This window comes from Piliocolobus tephrosceles, chromosome 11 (genome assembly GCF_002776525.5).
Source record: "Piliocolobus tephrosceles isolate RC106 chromosome 11, ASM277652v3, whole genome shotgun sequence".
NCBI lineage: Eukaryota > Metazoa > Chordata > Mammalia > Primates > Cercopithecidae > Piliocolobus > Piliocolobus tephrosceles.
Window position 1 is genome coordinate 85,887,560 of NC_045444.1, and position 23,446 is coordinate 85,911,005.

Below are 23,446 nucleotides of genomic sequence, written 5' to 3' on the forward strand. Positions count from 1 at the left end.
TCTTGATCATATGCAGTATTCAAACATAGCAGTTAACTGGAAAGAGGTTCAGAGACTATTGGCAACCCTGTCATTTACAACCAGTTAATGATAAATTTGGGACTGGAATCTACTTTTCCTGTCCCTTAGGCCAGGGCTCCTTCCGGAGTGTAAAACAAACAAACACAAATGCCTTTAACACCTTGTATATAAGTGGGTGAGTCAGTCCAATTTTATAAACAAATTATTTTGAAAAACAGAGTTAAACACTTTTTATTGTATATCTTTAAAATGAATTTTTAAAAGATATATGGGGAAACATTCTTTTAAAAATGCAAATGCAATATACCCTCTATTTAGAATTTAGTAATTCTGGGTATGGTGTAATTTTCTATCTTTTTTAAAAGAATTAAATGATACTGTGTGTTGGTTTTCCTCCATGAGTCACCCCAGATCCATTCTGTGGATTGCTCTTCCCTGCTCTGGTTCCTGGATGTTGACCTCGCAATAGCACTTGTCTTTAGGCTTGGTTGCATTTGTCCACTGGGAATAAGGGAAGGAGAGATTAGTGTTTGGAAGAGAAAGAGTGGTTGAGGCATTACCCCTCTCCACTCAACCCCCATTCCTCTCCCTGCTTCACTGTCTGGCTGACAGTAGCTACCTGGCAGCTCTCTTCTAAGGCTTCAGGTTCTCTGGCTTCTGGTGACAGTGGTCCCTAAGTCACTCGCTCTCACTTATTGATGCCTTTGACCCAGCCCATGTCTCTGTAAGTAGTCCCTTCACTACTCTGTTTTTCAGTTAATCCTTTGAATATTCCAGCATTTTCTTGCCAGGACCCTGACTGCTCCCTGCACAGAGTAAGAAGCCTGCAGGTATCCATGAATATACTGGTGTAATGACAGCAACTAGTAAATGAAGGCTCATGCCACCCCTGAATAAATCCCAGCCAGGGCCACATCAGGTCCTGCACAACCCAGGTCTGCCTTTCTGCATGCTCTGCCCCTGTTGGCAGAGGCAATCTACCATGGACCTGAGCGTGCTGCCTATTCTCACTGTGTACGTTGAAAATGCAAGACTCCGGCCGCCCTTGACCCAGGCTGGTTGGATGAGATTACATCTCTCTCCAGGACAAAAAGAGCAGTCTTGCTTACCACTTGCCATAAATAGAGCAGTGGGTTCCTGATCTCGATGTTTCTCAGGTGGACACATCTCACTGAGTACATGCCACCCACCTGGCCTGTCTGTGTTGCCCTCCTGGGACTTTGGAGACAAATGAAACTGAGGAAAACCTGATGCCAAATATTGCTGGCTGTGCTATGAGCCTAACCCAGGAGGCTCATGTCATCTTCTGGTATCCATGAAATAGTAACAGGCTAATTTATGAGCCTGTAAATAGGGTAAAATCCCAAACACCAACATCTTCATCCACTACACCCCAGCCATGCTGGCTTCCTGTCCTGGGTCCTGTCTTCAGCATTTTGCACTTTCTGTGACTTTCATGTGGGATGCTCTGTCTCAAGTCTTCACATGTCTGTTCTGACTTTTCTTAAGTCTCAGGCCACTTACCTCCTCAGAAGCCACCCTCACCACCTGATCAAAAGTTGTTCTATTTTATTTCTTCTTAACATTGTTTACTATCTCACATTATCTTTCAGTTGTTTGTTTAATGCAGGAGTGTCCAATCTTTTGGCTTCCCTGAGCCACATTGAAAGAAGAAGAATTGTCTTGGGGCACACATAAAATACATTAACACTAATGATAGCCAATGAGGAAAAAAAAAAAAAAAAAACTCATAACGTTTTCAGAAAGTTTACAAATTTGTGGCCAGACGGGGTGGCTCATGACTATAATCCCAGCACTTTGGGAGGCCGAGGTGTGTAGATCACGAGGTCAGGAGTTTGAGACCAGCATGGCCAATATCTTGAAACCTCATCTCTACTAAAAATACAAAAATTAGCCAAGCATGGTGGTGGGCGCCTGTAGTCCCAGCTACTCGGGAGGCTGAGGCAGGAGAATCACTTGAACCTGGGAAGTGGAGGTTGCAGTGAGCCGAGGCCTCGCCATTGCACTCCAGCCTGGGCAACAAGAGTAAAACTCCGTCTCAAAAAGAAAAAAAAGAAAGAAAGAAAGTTTACAAATTTATATTGGGCTGCATTCAAAGCAATTCTGGGCCGCATGTATCCCACAGGCCACGGGCTGGACGAACTCACTTTAATGCTTATCTTTCCCCTGCTGAAAAATAAGTTCCAGGAAAACTGGGGTCTCTTCTGTCTTATTCTCTGCTGCCTCTCCAGAACTTAGATGGTGTTGGCCCAGTAAAACAGCATAAATGGATATTTAACAAGTAAATGAATAAGTAAATAAATGAATGTTTGCAGTGTTACCCTTTATTGTGTGACAGTATACACTCTTTCGGGTGCCTCATCTGTACAATGGCAATAAGAAACTAATCTGCCTATGTCATATATATTATATCACATATACAGTTATATCTATCATATTTATGTACATTTATGTATAATAGCATATTTCACCTTATAGGTTATCTATAACAATCAAATGAGATAAGGTAATACTATCCTGAAAACTGCAAGGACAACATCATTCCTGTAAAATGCAAGGTTCAGTGTGAACATAAAAGCACACATTTAGGGTCAATCTTAACATTTTTGCTTTGTAATATCACTTAGAGAAATCACATAATTGTCATGAGATGCATGTTCAATGCAGTCAATTAAACAGGGAGTTATAAAAAAGTGAAGGAGTGAAAGAGACATTTCTCAATACATCTAGTTCTAAGTAACAACGCTTTACTGTCTTCTGACCGAAAAGCAGTGCTCAGGGCCCATCCAGTTCTAAGTCACTACAATTACAGAGACGTCATGCAGAGATGACAATGCTCCAGTGATTTTCAGGGTTTCACCCTTACTAATGAGGTAGATTCCACAGACCATGCAGGAAAACCAGGTTTCTTGCTAGAGTCTCCAGGGCCTCTGAGCATTCACCCTGTCCTCTCCCGCAGCATGACTTGCAGTGTGCACCAAGTTTTGCAGAGCATCTTACAATGTGGGTGATTTGCATTCTCCCAAAACACATCTGATATAGTATTACAAGGGTGGGAGGTGACAGGGGGCTCCCTGTCTTAAATATTTTTATGTAGCCCCCACCATCTGGAGGTTCACTGGGGATCTTCATCGAAGAAATAATGAAGCCTTTTTCGGCCTCCTCCCAGCTCCCTGCTCACCTTTCCCCAAGCTCCCACTTACCGACCTGTGTTTCCTGCCTGGATCTGCCGGGGCTCTCACTCATTTCTGCTAGTCTTGTCCAGGGATGAGATCACTTGGGGATTTGAATGCAGAGACCGTTTCATAGGAAAGAACCTCTGCCTCTATTCAATGCCAAGAAGAAAAATCTCAAAATTTCTGGCAGCAGCGGCTTTATAAACTGTAAGGATTTACAGTCAGACTGGTGAAATCCCTGTGAAATTTTGAAGTAAATTATGTCTAAGAGAAGTTTCCTCATCTGTCAAATGACAATGTTGGAATATTTTATTTATTTATTTATTTGAGATGGAGTCTCACGCTGTCCCCCAGGCTGGAGTGAAGTGGCACGATCTTGGCTTACTGCAACTTCCGCCTCCCAGGTTCTATCGATTCTCCTGCCTCAGCCTCCTAAGTAGCTGGGATCACAGACACCTGCCACAACGCCTGGCTAATTTTTATATTTTTAGTAAATACGGGGTTTCACCATGTTGTCCAGGCTGCTCTCGAACTCCTGACCTCAAGAGATCCACCTGTTTCGGCCTCCCAAAGTATTGGGATTACAGGCGTGAGCCACCGCACCCGGCCTGGAATATTTATTTAACAAATATTGTCGTGGCACGTACTGTGCACTAGACACTCTCCAAAGGGATACACATTGCTAAAACATCGCTAAGTTACTAAAACACTACCAAATTACTAAAACATTACTTTGTTTAATACTCACAAGGCAAGCACTATTATTATCCCCATTCTGCCGATGAAAAAAATTGAGGCACAGAAAGGTGAAGTAACCTGCCCAAAATCATGCACATGACAAAGCAGCAGGCCTGGACTCTGGACCCAGGAAGCCTGGCTCTGGGGCCATCTGTTAGTCTTTGTACCATGCTGCCACTTAGACTATCACCAAAGTCATATACTGTGCTAACATTCATGATTCAGCTCCCCAAAAGCCTTCATTTTGGTCACACTGGAACATGAATACGCATAAAGTACAGTGGTTTATTTGGTCAGATTCTCTCTACTTCCTACCTTATCAGTCACTTTCTGAGTAAGTGCAGGACTCAGGACTCTCCTATGAAACGCCTGGAGAGGTATTAAAAGCTGCCTCTTCCCCGAGTCCAGCGAAATCGGAGGACTCTGGCCATTTACTGGAACAGAATTACTAGAATTCTGTAAAGCAAATGTCCACAGCGCCCCTAGGCATGTGAAACCTGGAATCCAGATGAGCTTTCTGTTGTGACTACTCTGCACAAATAGGACCTTTCAAGACCCTGTGTCATGCGTCCCAGCTCTCCTCCTGCACCGGCTTCCCTACTCCCCCTGACCCAGGCATTCAGACCTGCCTAGGCCCAGCCCCAAAGACTTCCCTGACCTTCGCACACAGCCATTCTGAAGCTTTCTCAAGTCATCTAAGTACAGACTTAGTGGTCTGAGTGCCTCATAGTAGACGTCAGTGTCACTCATGGGTAAACAGCCCACACCTAGGACCTGAGCATGTGGGCCTTCTTTCTCCCGTCTCAAGATCAGCAAGGGGGAATTCAGTCCCAAAATAGTCAACGTAAAAAATAACATGAGGAGGGATGAACAGGCAGTGCACACAGGATTTTTAGGTCAGTGAAACTATTATGTAAGATACTGTATTGGTGGCTGCATACCATTATGCATTTGTCAAAACCCATGGACTGTACAACACCAAGAGTGAACCCGAATGTTAACGATGAACTTGACATGATGATGTGTCAATGTAGGTCCATCAATTATAACAAATGTAGCACTCTGTGGGGGGAATGTTGACAGGGGGGTAGGCTGGGAGAGGGGAGCAGGAAGTATATGGGAACTCTGTACTTAGTGCTCAATTTTGCTGCAAACCTACAACTGCTCTAAAAAATAAAGTCTGTTACAAAATAGTAGTAATAATATGGACCTTTACTTCAGCCTTGTAAAAGGAGGCAAAAAGGAAATCCTAGCCTGAAACTACTACCATGTGGCATCTCTTTTTTGTCTTCATTCTATTTTTTTTTTTTTTTTTTTTTTTTTTTTTTGAGACAAGGTCTCACTCTGTCACCTAGGTTGGAGTGCAGGGGCGTGCTGTCAGCTCACAGCAACCTCCCAGGTTCAAGCAATCCTCCCACCTCAACCTCCCAAATAGGTGGGACCACCGGTGTACACCACCATACCTGGCTTACTTTTTGTATTTTGGGTAGAGGCAGGGTTTCACCACGTTGCCCAGGCTGGTCTCAACCTCCTGAGCTCCGGCAATAAACCTGCCTCACTTTCCCAAAACACTGGGATTACAGGTGTGAGAGGTGTGAGCCACTGCATCTGGCCTTCATTCTTTTTTGACTCCAGCCCACCTGCTGTGGTTGTGGTTCTTCTGCCTTGACACCCTGCTTTCTCTTTGGGTCTCTTTCTCCTTCTCTGTCCCTCTGTCCCTGTTTGTTCTAACTACAGGTCCACACACATAGGCACACCTCATTCCTAGTGGCAATAAGTCTTTTCTTAAATAAGTCAGTTGAGGTTCACTATCTTTGCTGCTTTCCTCATTCCCTTCACCCCCATCAACTCAACAATGTACAGACAACCTGGGCAGGCCAGTGTGAAACCCTCCTTACAATGTCAAATCGCTGGAAGTGCTGTCAATGCAATAAAGTGGCATTATAAGTGCAAATGTAAATTTGAATTGCACACAGTATTAAATTGTGTGGTTTGAGAACAGTGCAATTTTAATAACATTAACACAACTTCCCATTAGGCACAAATTTTGAAATAATGTGTGGCTTCCACACACTTGTAAAGATTATCTAACTTAAAGCTGACAGGATACATAAATTGTAAACTGAACTTACACATCATCATAGCCTTACCATATTGGCCTTTGAACAGACATCCACTGTCCTTCAGCATGGTTTGCCTTAAGCTATGGAAGATTTGAATTCCATAAGGAACACATTTTTAGGCCTATATCTTCTGACTAAATGAGCAGAGTAGTTATAATTTGATAATTTTGTTTCTGCCATATAATTTAGGAATCAGAAATATGTAGATAATCACAACATACTATATTAATTGTGGCTTTAATATAGAATGTAGTATTTCATTTTCTCTGTAACGTGTTAAGTATTTTCCAAAGACAGATCATGTAGCCATGTACCAAACAGTGCTTTTTTGGTTTATGTGACCTTGAACTTAAACGTTGGCTTGATGGTTAATGATGTAACTGCTAAGTATGCAGATAGTAAAGAAAGTACTCTCTATTGATCAATAATATGTCCTATTTAATTGCTCTAGTATTGAATGAGAATCCCTAAAGAATTTTCACTTCCAGCAATGTTTTCTGACTTCCTCTTGGTGTCTAGACAATAATGATTTACTGAAATGTGTGGGGAGCAACATACAAAAAGGCCTTAAAAGTATACAATATTTCTGGTTATTGAGGTAGGGGAAGTAAGAAAAAACAAAGCAATATTTTTGATTAGTACTAAATATCGAGATCAAGCCATTCTGATACAAATAGGATTTAATAATAAAAAGATCCCAATATAAAATGTTACATTCAATCAAGATGACAATGCCAGGGTGAGAAGTAAGAAGTTTATAAAATCAAAATGATTTTCTATAAAAATTTCTAAGTGCCAAATAATCTTTTAGAAAACAAAAAGATTCTTGAAAAAACAGATTCTTTTCCATACCAGGTACCATGTTTCCCATGAGTATTTGTGAGTGAGCTTATCAGTTTCAGTTTTCAGGTAGTCTGAGAACTCAGGGCTTAGAAGCTCTTGAAGGCAAATCTTTTCTTAAATAGCTGAATCCTGTCATTTCACAACAGCCAAGAACAGTCAGCTTCTACTTGAATCCCTCCAGTTATCACCTTACTTTATTTGAGACAGCTTGGTTTGAATTGACTTTCATCTACTGGTATTAACTCAATCTTTTAGGACAATTAAAGAACTGCACTAATGAATGCTGTGGTTTAAATGTATGCATCCCTCCCAAGGTTCATATATTGGAATGTAAACCCCAAGGTGATGGTATTAAGAGGCAGGGACTCCAGGAGGTGATTAGGCCATAGGGGATCTGCATTCATGAATGGGATAAATATCCTTGTAAAACAGGCTTCAGAGAGCTGCTTGGTCCACGCACCCCTTCTTTCTTTTCCACCATATGAGAACATAGCATCTGTCTCCTCCAGAAGAAGCAGCAACAAGACATGATCTTGGAAGCAGAGAGCAAGCCCTCACCAGACACCAAACCTGCCAGCACCTTATTCTTGGACTTCCCAGCCTCAAAAACCGAGAAGTAGGTTTCTATTATTTATCTATCATTCAGTCTCAGGTATTTTGCAATAGCAACAGGAATAGACTAAGACAATGAGTTTTGCAGAATCTAACTTTTAAAACCTCCAGATAAGCACAGCACAAGTTTTATTTCAATGAATTAAAAGGACAAAGTAGGAAATTTCTCAATTACCTGACATTATTGAGTTCTGTATAACCTGAAACATACATATTTAACATTTAGCCCATTTTCTAGGCTTGATAAGTAGGCTATGATACAGACAGTGAAGAGTATTGTGCCTCATTATACATATTGTCAAGAAAGTATAGACTTTTACAAATATGGAAAGAGATATAAGACATGGGAATTAATTATACTGATTGCAGTATATATTGTGGAAGTTGTAAATTCTTAACAAAAACAAAAATCAATCCTGTGTCAAAGATTGCATTTGCATTGTTATTTGGTTCTTATATTTGCATACAGAAAAATTCTTAATACGAGGTTCTTATGCTTAATACGAGGTTCTTCTATTCATAAGAACACCACATATTCTACCATGAGTTATTACTAGATTAAAGGGACAACGAGGAGTAAAGAAGTCTTCTACATCATTTTATGTTTTTATATACTATTACATTTACTACTTTCCAGACAAATGACCCATTTTACAGTCATCTCAATCAATGCCTTTCTGAAGAGAGGATCTATAACCCCACTTAGTTTTAATGGTCCAGAGCAAAATCATGAAGAAGGTAAACTTTGTATTTGACATTTCCCCTTTTTCCCACAGTTGAAATTAGTTTATTTATTTATTTATTTATTTATTTATTTATTTATTTATTTATTTTTATTTTGTTATAATTTTTTTTTTTGACACGGAATCTCACTCTGTCACCTGGGCTGGAGTGCAGTGGCATGGTCTCGGCTCACTGCCAGCTCCGCCTCCTGGGTTCATGCCATTCTCCTGCCTCAGCCTCCCAGGTAGCTGGGACTACAGGCGCCCACCACCACACCTGGCTAATTTTTTGTACTTTTCAGTAGAGACAGGGTTTCACCATGTCAGCCAGGATGGTCTCGATCTCCTGACTTCATGATCCATCCACCTTGGCCTCCCAAAATGCAGGGATTACAGGCGTGAGCCACCGTGGCCGGCCTAGTTTTTTTGTTTGTTTGTTTTGTTTTTTTTTTTTATTTGGAAATCAGAAAGAAGAATAAGGAAGGAAAGGCGGACCAATTAAAGAGTAATGGCAGGTACCTGGTGTGCCAGGACAAGCCAAGAGAAGGCAAGGTCTAGATGGATGACAGCAACGTGTGCCATGGAGTATTGGAAGACTACCAGGGTGAGTTCTCATGGGAAAAGCAAGAGTTCTACTTGTATCATTATTTGCCTAGGCTCCAGTATTCCCTCTCTCTTTAGCATGTACTTGGCTGCTGAGATTAGAGTTAAGAATGAGAAGAGAGGAGCTATTTAAGTTTGTCTCTCCACAAAGGAAAAGTTTGGATGGGTGGGCATCGTGGGCCCCCTCACCATGGCCAGGAATGTTAGGGGATGTTCTGCAAGCTCTTTCACGCACACCCACACTCCTGCAGCAATCTAATGTGGTCCTGCAATCGAGAGGACCCTGCTCAGTGGCGGACTGTGTGTGATTCCTCTTCCCAACTTGCAAGACTCTACCAAGAGACTTCCACTGTTCATGTTGGTCTCTAGCTGTATCTCTGTGAGTGTTCACATCTCCTGCTCTGCTGAGTTCTTCCATTTGCTTCTTCAGATCCATTTTTCATCCTTTCCCACAAGTGCTGACCTTCACTATCTACCAGAAAATAATTGAAGGAGTGATGTGGTTTGGCTGTGTTCCCACCCAAATCTCACCTTGAATTGTAATTATCCCCACATGTCATGGGTGAGGCCAGGTGGAGATAACGGAATCATAGGGGCAGTTTCCTCCTTACTCTTATTAGTCAATCAGTCTCATGAGCTATGATAGTTTGATAAATGGGAGTTCCCCTGCACAAGTCCTCTTGCCTGCCACCATGTAAGACATGACTTTGCTCCTCCTTTGCCTTCCACCATGATTGTGAGGCCTCCCCAGCCATGTGGAACTGTGAGTCAGTTAAACCTCTTTCCTTGATAAATTACTCGGTCTCAGGTATGTCTTTAGTAGCAGTATGAGAACAGACTAATACAAGGAGAGAGAAGAAAGAGATTTGGGTATTTTTTCCCTGATTCCTGCTGTCAGTTTGCAATCTGTTGGTCTCCATCAATCCTTCTACTGAAGGTTTCTCCTCCCTCCAGACAGGTCTGGTTGTGGTCCCCACACCTACCCCTTGCTATTTCAGGGTGGTCGTGGCTCACCACTGTCACTAGCCCAGGGCACAGCACCATCTGCACTGGTTTCCCTCAGCCCTGGCGACACCTGTTTCAGTGATCTGTTTACTAAACTCTTCTCAGTACCCAGTTTGATTGAATCATCTGTTTCCTACAAGGAACCTGACTGATTCACCTTCCAACAAGAAGGATCCATTCTATCTTTTCTTTTTTTTTAACCTACCCAAATCCTATCTATCCTCTAAAGCTCAGCTCACAGTTTTGTTCAAACTCACCCTCATGCTTGTGCATCTACATTGACATCTCCTGTCTAATGTTCTCTAAGTTCGTACTCCACAACTCCCAATTTGTCCTCTGTTTCAGGCCTTTTCTTCATCTCGGCACCACCAGTACAGTTGATAATTTTTTTTGCTTATACCCTTATTGCTTGATCCTGTGTTGGCTCAGCATTAGGCACTCAACAAAAGTCATTCTTGAGCTGGAGCAGTCAATCCCTAGCGATCACACCTTGAAAAGAGGTGTGAGTGCACATTTACCTTAAGAGAGTGTGTCACAGGATCACAGATAAGTCAACTAAGAAGGAATTAGGGAGATAATCTGGCCTAATCTCCCAATTGTGGTGATGAGAAAACTGAGGCTTGGAGAGATGACTTAAAGTCCAACATCGCATAGTCAGTGAGTGGCACATCTGGGGCTCAAAGCCAGAATATTTTTATTACATTCCTTGCTGCCTCTGATACCGGTTTTTTGTGTCTCAATATCTTCTTATCAAAAATATACTTCTTCATATCTGAATTCTTAGTACAGCCCTTCCACTTCAAAACAGCATATATTTGTTCCTTCTGGTGAAATACAATTTTCTTGAGCCCCCCCAGGGCTGTTAGTCATTCATGCATTATCCTTCACATATCATTTTAAAAATTAACCACCCAGACAAAGACTGAATTCTGTTCTTCCCTGTATATCTGGGAAGGGAGAATAGAGCCCTTTGGCTCTTTACTTCAATATTCTCTGATAAATTCAGGCGAACACAAAGAGTATTCTGGTCATTGTCTGCCACTTCACTCATAGCTACATGCTGAATAGAAAAGGGATCAACTACCCACATTTAAAATATTCATAATTACATACTCTGCCCTACAAGGAGCACCTGGCTGCCAGCAGATGCACAGAGAGAGCTGCACAGAGCCGTAAGCTCTTACTCTGCTGAGGAATCCAGCCCTGTTATATGCTGAGCCCTGCAGTCCTGAATACTCAGACCAAATGCAAGCTCACAGTACATGTATACAGCACTGAAGGCAAATTCCTTGTAATGCTTTTACTGGCTTATGTTAAGGATTCTGAGCATGCAATAATGAATTTTATTTCCTACTCTTATAGAGAATGACAGGCATGTGCATTTATGGATTGGCCACCTTAGTTTTGCAACATATGAATGTAAACATTAGCAACTGATTACACCATTCCATTATCACTATGAGTCAACTGTAAGACAATAGAGAACATGAAGCCAATGGAGTGCTACCTATGGCTCATGATATGACCCAGAACATCACCATGTGGGTTTCAGGCAATGAGTGTTCTACCCCTTCTCATACCAGACACCATTTAGTGACGTACCTTTTATTACATTAAAGGAGACTCCATACAAAAATGTCAGCAGTATCCAGTTGAATCATGGAATTGAGAACTGTGCATTAGCTGCCGATTTAAATTAATTTTGCTTCTTGAACCATAAAAAATAGTTCTTTGAACAAGAATTCATGATAAATACACATGTGTAAAAGACCCTTAATCATAATTATTTTCAATACATAAAACACAGTTTAAGATTCTCAGCCTCATTAATTTCTTATAGTATAAAAGAACAAAAGCAAATGGTAAATGGGAAAAGTATGTCATAATTTAAATGTATTATGCATGGTCATTTAGCTCATTAAGTAAAAGATTCTTTATAAACTCTAGGAAAAAGATCATTTCCATACCACCCAATGACAGCAAGCAACGTTCTGATTTTCTTGTAGAGAACTGGCATTGTATGTCATTTAGATTTTAAGAGAATACTACCTACAATTAAAGCAGTAGAATTAGAATATACTAGCTCCCCTCTTATCTATGGGAGATATGTTCCAAGACTCCAGTGGATGCCTGAATCTTCTAACAGTACCAAGCTCTGTATACACTATGTTTTATCCTATATATACATATCCATGATAAAGTTTAATTTATAAGTTAGATACAGTGAGAGACCAACAGCAGTAACTAATAATAAAACAGAACAATTGTAACAATATGCCAGCATCACTACTCTTACACTTTGGGGCCATTATTAAGCAGAATAAGGGTTTTTAAACACAAACACTGTGATACTGTGAGAGTCAATCTGATAACCAACGTGTCTTCTAAGTGACTAATGAGCGTGTGGCGTAGACGGTGTGGATGTGCTGGACAAAGGGATGAATCACATCTGGAGCAGGACAAAGCAGGATAGCAGGAGATTTTATCACGCTACTTAGAGTAGCATGCAACTAAAAACTTACAAATTGTTTATCTCTGGAACTTTCCATCTAATGTTCTTGCACCACCATTGACTAACGGTAACCAAAACTTTGGAAAACAAAACTGCAGATAAGGGAGAAAACTGCCTTAATTGAAATCATCTTGTGACACGTTGGGCTTCCTCTTTCTGAGCACTTAACTCTTGTTTTCTCTGTCAGGGTCCCAAAGAGCAGGGGACACATTTCCAAGGTATGACATACAGTAGGGGTTAAGTAAATGTCAGCATGCTCTATATCTACACAGTAGCCCTAATCCTCCCCATGACCCCACACTCTGACCCCGTTTTGGAGAACGTTTATTCGAGAATGCTCAGGAATGATATGTGTGAGGGCGTGAAGCCAGGCATATTAAGCAGAAGGAAAAGTTGAAAACGATGTTATTGTAGCAGACTCAGCCAATCCCCCACGGACTTCTTGAGATGGTCTTCAAATGTAATGGCCCATCAGAGTTGGCCCAAATTGAGGCAAGGAGGCTGGCCTTTGTTTCCTTACACTGACCAGTCATTTCCCTGGGAGTTGATGAAAACTTGAGGGAAGCAAGTCCGTTAAGGCCAGGAGCAATTTCCTGTGGGGGACTCAGCTGCACAGTTTCAGTCACCAACATTCCTGTAGCTCGGGAAATCAGTGGCTTAGAATTGAGTCAGTGACTCCATTCTTCCTTTTTCTTCTCCAGATATCCATGCTCATGTTCCCAGCTGCTGCCAATAATGGTAGCACTGAGTAATATCTACTCATTCTCCACTGTTCCCCCTCTTCCTGCAACCTAGTTTAGAACATAAAGAAAGGAACTTAAGAAGGAAAAAAGAAAGAGAAAGCGAATGAAATGAGTACCTCTTGAGGACCTTATAGGTACCAGGCTCGGTAATAATCTCTTACATATGTTTCTTCATTTGTCCCTCACAACCGCTCAATGAAATAAGGATCATTTCCAGTTTATAAAGAAACCGGGGCTCAGAGCAGGCTCGTACAGTAGCAGGATCTCCCTTTTTTTCTGAGACAGAGTCTCACTCTGTTGCCCAGGCTGGAGTGCAGTGGCACGATCTTGGCTCACTGCAAGTTGTGTCTCCCAGGTTCACACCATTCTCCTGCCTCAACCTCCCAAGTAGCTGGGACTACAGGTGCTCACCACCACGCCTGGCTAATTTTTGTAATTTTAGTAGAGACAGGGTTTCATGATATTGGCCAGGCTGGTCTCGAACTCCTGACCTCATGATCCGCCTGCCTTGGCCAGAATCTCCTTTTAAGTGGCCATGGCCTCTTGGAATCCTAAGATAGGAAAGCCAGAAACTGATGTTGCCCAAAGAATCTTAGGTTTCAGGGCCATATCTGTCATATAATGAGAACAAGGGAACAGATGTCTGACATCTAGCTCCAACAATTCAGCTAAGGCTCACATACATCCCCCAAAAAACACCTTACAACATCCATCTCAGTTTTAATCACACTACTCTACTGCACTCGTGTTGCCAATTCGTCATTCTAACAGCCTATGTCCGATTACAAATGGCAGGGATGCTGTGTTTTATCCAATGACATGTCTAGTCCAGCACTGAAAGTGGCCTGCACAAGTATGGGATTTAACTAAACATCTTGGCATCAAAGGTACAACTTGGGTCCTCCTCTGCATCTCACATTACCAAAACTGCACACAACCCCTAAGTCAACTGTGCAAGGGATGGTTGGCAGGTGAAAGCAAAATATGCTAAAACTGAAGGTGTGGTAGACACTCTGTAGATAGAGGGTGGACCCCACCCAAACTGGGGTTCAGATATTAAGATTGATGATTCCACACACAACACTAAAAAGGTACAGAAAAGTTTGTTAATCACTGTGTTAGTATACTCCAGAGAAACAGAATGAATAAGATGTGTGTTATGATTACATATTCCCTATATATACACACACATATATGTGTATATATACACTTATGTATACATACACACATATACATGTGTAATATATGTGTGTGTATATATATACACACACAGATGTGTATGTGTGTGTGTGTGTGTGTGTGTATTGAGGCCAAGTATAGTGGCTCACCCCTGTAATCCCAGCACTTTGGGAGGTCGAGGCAGGTGGATCACCAGAGGTCAGGAGTTCGAGACTAGCCTGGCCAGCATGGTGAAACCCCATCTCTACTAAAAATACAAAAAGTAGGCAGGTGCAGTGGCATGCACCTGTAATCCCAGTCACTTGGGAGGCTGAGGCAGGAGAATCTTTTGAACCCGGGAGGCGGAGGTTGCAGCAAGCCGAGATCACGTCGCTGCACTCCAGCCTGGGTGACAGAGCAAGACTCCATTTCGAAAGAAAGAATGAAAGAAAGGAAAAGAAAAGAAAAGAGAAGAGAAAAGAAAAGAAAATCGCTAGGAGAACTGTGGAAGCTAGAAAATCCAAACTCTGCAGAGTCACCCAGTAGGCTGGAGACAGGGAACAGTTTATGCTGCAGCTCACATATGAAGGTGGTTTGTTAGCAGGATTTTCTTTTCTCTAAGGGAAGTCAGTCTTTTTCTGTTAAAGTCTTCAACTGACTGGATGAGGCCCACCCAAACTATGGAGGGTCATCTGCTTTACTTAAAGTTGGCTGGTGTAAATATTAATCTCATCATAAAAATACCTTCACAGAAACAACTAGAAGAATGTTTGACCAAATATCTGGATATTATGGCCAAGTTGATACATAAAATTAACCATCACATTCACATAATGAGGCTTTCTGTGGGGAAAAGGGGGACTCTAAAGCACACCCAAAAATGGTTTGAGAGAGCTTGGGAAAGAGGCTGCTTAGGGATATTTGGCTGACAAGGGGGTGGAACGTTCCCACTCAGGGCAGAGGTTCATGTGGCCTGAACCTCCCTCCAGCACCAAAGGAGGGGGCATGCAGGCTTTCTTATCCTGCATGTCTAAATGTGGGCACAAGGGCAAGAAGAAGGGGTGCAGCTTAAAGGATATCAAAAAATACAATCAGGCTCTGTTTCAAAAGAAAATGTGGATTTCACTCCATTTAATTAATTAAAAAATATAGTGATAGAAGTAGAGAACCAAGAGGAAGAAACATTAACCAAACCATGTTTGACCACAGACACCTGCCACTTAAACAGGAGGTCCAAAACATTCAATCTGGAATCCAAAACAGGAAGTCTGGTCCCAACTGAAGCTATCACCATACACAAAGAAGAAGAATTCAGGAGATCACAGCCAGCAAGCAAAATGTGGCCAACTGATACATATTTAGGTCTAGAGCAGAACTAGGCATTATCTCGCTAACACCTCGATGATTTTTGTTCTCTCCATCCTGAAAGCACATTTCAAGGAGCAAACACCTAAAAACCAGAATATTTCTAGGTACTGAGGAATAAAAAACTGGGAACATGGTAGAAACACAGAAAAAATAGTGACAATCTCTACTCAGTGGAATTACACAGAAATCTCTGAAGTCATCTAATTTTGCAGAGAACACATTCCTTAAGGTAAAATGAAAATGTCGAAATTCGGTGCCCACCATTCCAAGGGTCTGAGGGCACCTGAGAGCACTTTCGGCCCCTTTAAGCCATTAGGAGACTTTAACTCCTCCTTCTAGGGAGCCAGCAGGGTGGTGAGCTCAACAAGCCTATAAATTAAGCCATGGGTCCTATTTTCCCAGCAAAGCAAGTTTAGAATGTACCATATAATTCTGCTGACTTGACATACCTCCATTAAAGGATATGGCCACTGAGTGTGGGATTACAAAAAGAAATTACAGATTTTCTAATAAATGCCTCAAACTGCCAAGAGAATGTGGTTCTCAGGATATTTTTTCCCTTTGTGGCTGAAAATAAACATGTTCATTGCTTTATAGTTTCCTGAAATGATGACATTCTAGTATAATTGCAAATTCTTGTGACAGGCAAAGGATATTTACTGACTGTAATGCTCTATAAAGCACATGAGTAATAAATAGCCCAGGAAAGGCTTTCTCAGTGGACATGAGTACCAAATAAGTAATCACAAGAACTTTCTTGCTAAGGCAGAACACTCAGTCATATCTTTTTCCATCAGATTATAATTGATAGATTTGCTCAGTCTTAAAATGTACCTCTCCAAGTTCTGAAATGCAAAAATTGGAGGTAAAATAAAGACTTAAAAGTCCTGTTTTCCTTATTATGTAAGTAAAGAAAAATCCAAATGAAATATCCACTACTATATTCAAACTATACATAGACAATATTTCTTATAAATTGGCTCTATTGGCTGGGCAAAAGACTTTATTGATATTTGCTCAAATAAAATTTTAACTAGAACTATAAAGTTGAAGCGAAACATATTCTAGAAGAGCTATTCACTGTACCAAGGAAGCTAAACTTCCCAAATTTACTGGACCAATTGTGTAAGTGTCCTTGCCAGTTACCTAGACCTGACAATTATTTCATATAGAAGATCAGCACACAAACTAATCAGCACACAAACAAGTCATCTCAAGAGCGAATGGGGAAACAGAAAGCAAAACGGAAGACTGAAAATAAAAGAGGATTCTGGAAACACAGTAACCTGAATGCAGCTCCCCCTCCACCTTCCACTTGTGCACTCATTATTTCAATCCATTTGCCTCTCTTGAACCAAAGGGCTCCCTTGCACTCTTAGAGGAGAGAACCCTTGCAAAAAAGCAATGTGCTTCCAGTGATTGCACCAGTCTTGGAGAACAATGTCAGGGGGTCTGGAGCAAGGACACAAGGACAATCAAACCTGAAAACCCATGGCCCAGTGTGGTTTGTGTACCCCAGGTAGGGGCAGGGAACTGTAGTGAGAAGGGTGACATCAGCCTCCAGCAAATGTGCTTGAAATGGAGATGGTGACATCAGTCCTAAGTGTACTGGGTTGTCCTCGCTCCTAAGAGTAGCTCAACAGCCAGACTGTATCCTCCTTGACTCTGAAAGAACAAACAGGCAAGACAACTGAGGGCTTCTTCCAGGGGGCTCAGCAGAGGACCACAGCCTGCAAAAGTGAGACACTTAGCTTTCACTACCTGCAAAAGTACCACCTATTATCATGTGCCAACAGCTAGCCCTGATGAAATAAAAAGCAAGAAAAATAGCAGTCCATGGAGTTCCCTGGAGAACAGACTGTGGTTAAGATTGGTGTGCAGGAGGTGCTCTCAGGAGTGCCCGTGGGGTGAAGGAAGCAGGACTGGACAGAGAAACTGAACTAAGATGCAGCCAATAGCAAAGACCTTATGTAGCTCTACAGGGACCTCTGGAACCCCGATGGCCCACCTCGCTAGGATGGGGCAAGGGGCTGCTGGGCCCTTATATCCCTGAGTCCTCCATTAGATGCTGCCTGCCTCACAGAAGAAATTGACCAAGGGCAAATCCTGGGGAGGGACTCTGTTGAGAGCTGTGTTCTGCCAGCACTCCTAGCGGACTGTGGAATGAGTCCCTCCTGCTGATGGGAATCTGGCAGCGCCCCATACCTCAGTCCACCCTTAGGCCATTCACCCCCATGGACTTCATGTAACAAGTTCTGGGATCAGTTTCTCCAGGATTCTTACTCGTCTCTTCCTGAAAAAAAAGTAAAGATGAAAACTATTGCCATGCTTCTCTTCCTGCTTCTGCATCTGGCTCAAAACCAGCCCATCTCTTCCTCTATTACCTAATCCAGGTTCCCTTTGTTCCTAGGTAGCACTTCTGCTGATCTAGACAGCTTTGCAAAGTAGCACACACCCTCATTTTTGGGGGTTCTGAGCCCTAGCTTAGGGCATGGCTGAGGCACTTGTCTATTTGATATCACAAGTGGGCAGGGGAATACCAAGAGATGCCACAGCAAAATGCCTTGGTACCAAATACATTCTCCACTGTCACCATTAAGTACCAGCTCCTCTGCCCTTTCCTGGTGTGACCAGGATCAAATGTCCCTGCCAGAAGAGTCACTTCTCTCTGGGCCTGCTGGTCTCTTGTGTCCCTTCGTGGAAGTGCTCTTCCTCTAAGGAACCAAGATGTCTACCCCATAAAGTCTAGAATTATAGAGACAGGAAGCACACAATCTTTGCCACAGCGTACTCCATTCACATGCCCATTGTGCCAGCACTGAGTGACTGGTATCAGAGGCTGGCTGATGACTTTCTCCTTCCACATAGATATTCACGTGATATTCAAGGTTCTCTTACTTCACATTCACTCCCATGGGTCCATCATGTCTTTTGCTCAGACCTCCTTGTCTTTGGTTAGCCAGTATTTCTCCCTCCAGGCATTTGACCAAACAGTCGGGATATAAACCATTACCTATATGTACATATTTATTCTTCTCTAAGAGCGATATTCTCAAGTGTGGAATATGCTACCACCAAAATCTGAAGCAGCTCCTCAGGCACTGTTCTTCCTTCCTACTGACAGGACTATATGATGTAATAACATTTCCCTTACCTTGGAGGTCATCCCCCAAACCAGAGAAGCCCTATAAAACTTACTAATTTAATAGGCTCCTGAATCATCTATAGGCATTATTTCCACTTTCTGGAGCCTCGAACCTACTTGGTGCTTCTCTTTCATCCAATCCAATTAGCACAATGTCACAATAGATTGATACAATAGACTAGTAAGATATTCTGTAGAATATCTAGGCAGTTCGTATCTCTTCAGAACTACAGAATGGCAGAGGGTGGGAAAGTTAATATAGCCCTAGAGAAAAACCATACATTCTGTTGTTCACTCCAAAACTTGTGAGCTATATCTGATTCTCTTTCCTGTGGAAGGAGATAGAATACATATTTATCAGACAAAGGGTCACATACCATGTTTGTGGTATTAAAAAAAAAAAGTTTTTTTTCTTTTTCTTTTTTTTTAAGATGGAGTCTCGCTCTGTCGCCCAAGCTGGCATGCAGTGGTGCCATCTCGGTTCACTGCAAGCTCCGCCTCCTGGGTTCATGCCATTCTCCTGCCTCAGTCTCCCGAGTAGCTGAGACTACAGGCAGCTGCCACCACACCTGGCTAATTTCTTTTTTGTATTTTTAGTAGAGACGAGATTTCACCGTGTTAGCCAGGATGTTCTTGATCTCCTGACATTGTGATCCTGCCGCTTCAGCCTCCCAAAGTGCTGGGATTATAGGTGTCAGCCACCGTGCCCGGCCTTTGTGAGGTATTGTTAACTTGCTCTGTCAAAGACAGCACAACTGGCAGAAGAGCTACAACTGGGGCCCCTATTTGTGAATTTGTATAGTTCACTCTCATGCTCCAGGATCCATTTGGATTTTTCAGGAGGCTGACTATTGAATTAAATAGAGATATGATTTCTTTACTTCTTCAATGTCTGTCACGCTCAGGCAAAATGACATTTTTAATAAACTTTATTGAGGAATAATTTACACACAATAAAATGCACTCATTTTGAGTGCATAGTTTGATGACTTTTTGACAAATGTATGAATCAATGTAATCAGTACCACCGCAATCAAAACATAGAACATTTCCATCACCCCACTACGTTCTTTTGTGACCCTTTTCAATTTACTATTTTGATTGAGGGGAAAGTTTCAAAGGATTCCACGTGGCTTCTCTTATGTGAAGGTTCTTAAACTATAGTCCTGAGATTCAATGTGGGGTTCTACCAATTGGCAGTTATGTTCACTCCAATAATACACTGAGGGACTAGAGAGATGCTCACTGGAGGTTTGTGGGACTGGTGGACCTGAACCAGAGCTCTTCCATTTCTCACCTGGCCTCCATATATCCTCCTAAGAGGGGACCATATTAAAACAGCAAGTTTCTATCTCGGTTTCCAGCCCATGACTTCTATTCAATAGTCCTCAAAATGTCTGGGACTTCCTCTTCCGTCATTGTTTCATAACTGTATACTATAGTCATTCATGATTTTGCAGGGCCCTTCATCCTTCAGATCCAACCTCTCCTTCAGTCAGTGGCTTCCATGTCTAAAAACTCAGTTCTATAAATTAGACAAAGGACTATGACTTTTTTGGGTGGTCATCCTTAACATACTGTCATCCATTCTTGAGTTCTTTTGATTGTATAGAATAAGCAACCCTCTTGCTGACTGCCCATCTCTACAGATTTCTGTAGGTTTGGCACTCTTGGATATCACTTTGACTTGCTACACATGATGATAATTGTGCCTGCTCTGCATTCTATCATACAGGGCCATCAGGGAGCCTGGTTCTGAAGCAGCATTGCCTACTGTCAGCCCTAGACAATAGAAGATGCCACTAAGCTTTACTGCAAGGCCATGGCCTCTGTTACTAGTACTTTTCTCATTATACAATAAACAAGTATTCTCCAAGCCCACATAACATAGTTGGCTGGTAAGTTTTCTGGCCCTATGTAGAATATCTACTTTAGTATGACTACATCGCTGGGTCTTTTTTTTTTTTTTTAAGTCAGTCAAATTTAGCAGTGGGGGGTTGTATACCAACTTTAATGACACCAATATTAATAAGTTCTCATATACATCTTTGGAACTTGTGATCCACCCTTCAATCATTGGCCATTATAATTCTAATATTTCAATGTTACATGGTATGGGCCATCATTATCTCCAAGCTTCCTAGAGCTTAGGTATTAGCACCATCTTCTGGGACCCTGTCAGGGTTTTAAATTCTATATATCAGAAGAGTGCTCGTATCAATAAATTCTCCCTTATCCAGATTTATGTTCCACCGTCATCACACCAGCACTTTCAGGCTCCTGTCCTATACGGCCTCTCCTGGCTTCTGCCTAGCCATGTTAGGTGGGTCAAGCAGCACCTTCAGGACACAATTCTCCTCCTCCTTCAGCAGGCCCAGCAATTCTCTAGACACCTTACATCGTTCATCGTGTGAGTTACTGGTCTAAAGCCATGCAGCCAGGTGTGGTACCTTCTGAGTGTGGTCTTTCTGTGCTGAAAAAAGGGAGGGTTTTGTATCATGTTCAACCATGCTACAATGCTAGCTTTTGATGGGGAGGAGTGAACCTGGAGAGTTCAGAAGAATTTGGGGATTCAAGATTCAGGATGACAAGTGCATCATTCCACATGTCCCTATTTCAATTCTCAGGTTCCCATTCTGAATTGAGGCCCTAACCTCAGGGTAGCCAACCACTTAGGGTCGAAAATTTAATCTTCCTTGATGGCTCACTACCCTTACAATTAAGTTTGGAACCTGAACCTCAGCTTTTTCTACCCTCCATTTACAGGAGATGAAAGAGTCTTTTTATGCTACCAAGTAGGACTTCTTGGTGATTATCTCCAAGCTTGTCTGGCTCCAAGCAACAGCAATCTGATTCCAAAGTCCTTGTAGTTACTACTCTCAAACGCCTGAGATACTCCTCCAGCAGGGCATTCTGGTCTACCTACGTGTAATCCCTCCTCAGCACCAGGTAAAGATTAGGAATTGTGCTAAGACTGTATGCCAGGGGCTATATCAGTGCTCTATCTCACACCAATGATAGGCATCCTTGCTGCCAACCTATGCCACGGGATTCAGCTTTAAAATCCCTGTTGTAGACTGTGTTCCTTGGAAAACAGACTCTGAGGCTCTGAGATTTGCGTACTAGAGGTTTATTGGGGAGGACTCTCAAAAACAAACCTGTCAGGGGTGAGGGAAGCAATATTGGGCAGAGGGAGAAGTTTCAGTGCCATGTATTTGCTATGAAGGCCTCAGTCAGTCTCACTGGGAGCTGTTGGAGCTGGGACGCTCCCTCAGACTTGCAGGCAGGACTTTGTACCATACATCAGCCAGTCATTGATGTGGGCTCTCCCCAGGAAGGAGGTGTGGCCTGGGTAAGGCAGCTCTCTGACTGGGTACAGTTCCTGGGGAGAAACTCATCTGTGAGTTATCAGCAAGTAACTCTTCCAAGAGTTGGGGAAACAGGGTCTTCTAGAAAAGGGGCCTAAGGGTACCCCACAGCATTCATGACTCTATCAAAGTGGGAGTTGTAGCCTGAGAACACTTAAAACACACAGAACACATGCCCACTTAACTCAAATTGCTGGGGAAGTTTGAGATTCATTTAACAAAAACAGTAAGAGTATTTAATCCTATTTCCCTGAAACTAAAAATTAGGATTTCCCAGCTATATAATGAAGTGACAAGGTTTGTTGCTCACGCTGTTTGCTCTTTCATCTTCCCTAACTTGAGTTACCTGTTCTGTTCTATTCACTGTTTGGTTGGACATATTCTTGAGTGTTTTCATGATCTCATACATGGGGGATATGAAATGTCATATATCATCACAAACCTTTCTTTCTGTCAGGGTCTCTAAACTCTTCCAAATTCTTAAGTTGTAGTCCTTTTTACTTGTAACGTGTAGATATTATTGCAAAATACGTTTTTATTAAGTTTTAGTTATTATTGGCAGCAATTCACATGATTGAATTTTTTTGTCTTTTAGAAACAGGGTCTCACAAGCAGAGAGCCAAATCAGGAATGAACTTCCATTCACAATTGCTTCAAAGAGAATAAAATACCTAGGAATCCAACTTACAAGGGATGTAAAGGACCTCTTCAAGGAGAACTACAAACCACTGCTCAGTGAAATCAAAGAGGACACAAACAAATGGAAGAACATACCATGCTCATGGATAGGCAGAATCAATATTGTGAAAATGGCCATACTGCCCAAGGTAATTTATAGATTCAATGCCATCCCCATCAAGCTACCAATGAGTTTCTTCACAGAATTGGAAAAAACTGCTTTAAAGTTCATATGGAACCAAAAAAGAGCCCGCATTGCCAAGACAATCCTAAGTCAAAAGGACAAAGCCGGAGGCGTCACGCTACCTGACTTCAAACTATACTACAAGGCTACAGTAACCAAAACAGCATGGTACTGGTACCAAAACAGAGATATAGACCAATGGAACAGAACGGAGCCTTCAGAAATAATGCCACACATCTACAACCATCTGATATTTGACAAACCTGAGAAAAACAAGAAATGGGGAAAGGATTCCCTATTTAATAAATGGTGCTGGGAAAATTGGCTAGCCATAAGTAGAAAGCTGAAACTGGATCCTTTCCTTACTCCTTATACGAAGATTAATTCAAGATGGATTAGAGACTTAAATGTTAGACCTAATACCAT

At 42.0% G+C, this 23,446-nt stretch overlaps 1 protein-coding gene across 2 annotated transcripts in view; it reads right to left on the bottom strand.

Moving 5' to 3' along the window:
* Positions 1-226: 226 nt before the first annotated feature.
* FTCDNL1 (formiminotransferase cyclodeaminase N-terminal like) overlaps positions 227-23,446 on the bottom strand; it is a 91,695-nt gene continuing 68,475 nt past the window's right edge. For both annotated transcript variants that reach the window (XM_023216853.1, XM_023216846.1), the window contains one exon: positions 227-522. In XM_023216853.1, the coding sequence (XP_023072621.1) occupies positions 500-522 (23 nt within the window). In that variant the 3' untranslated portion in view covers positions 227-499. The remainder of the gene's footprint in view (positions 523-23,446) is intronic.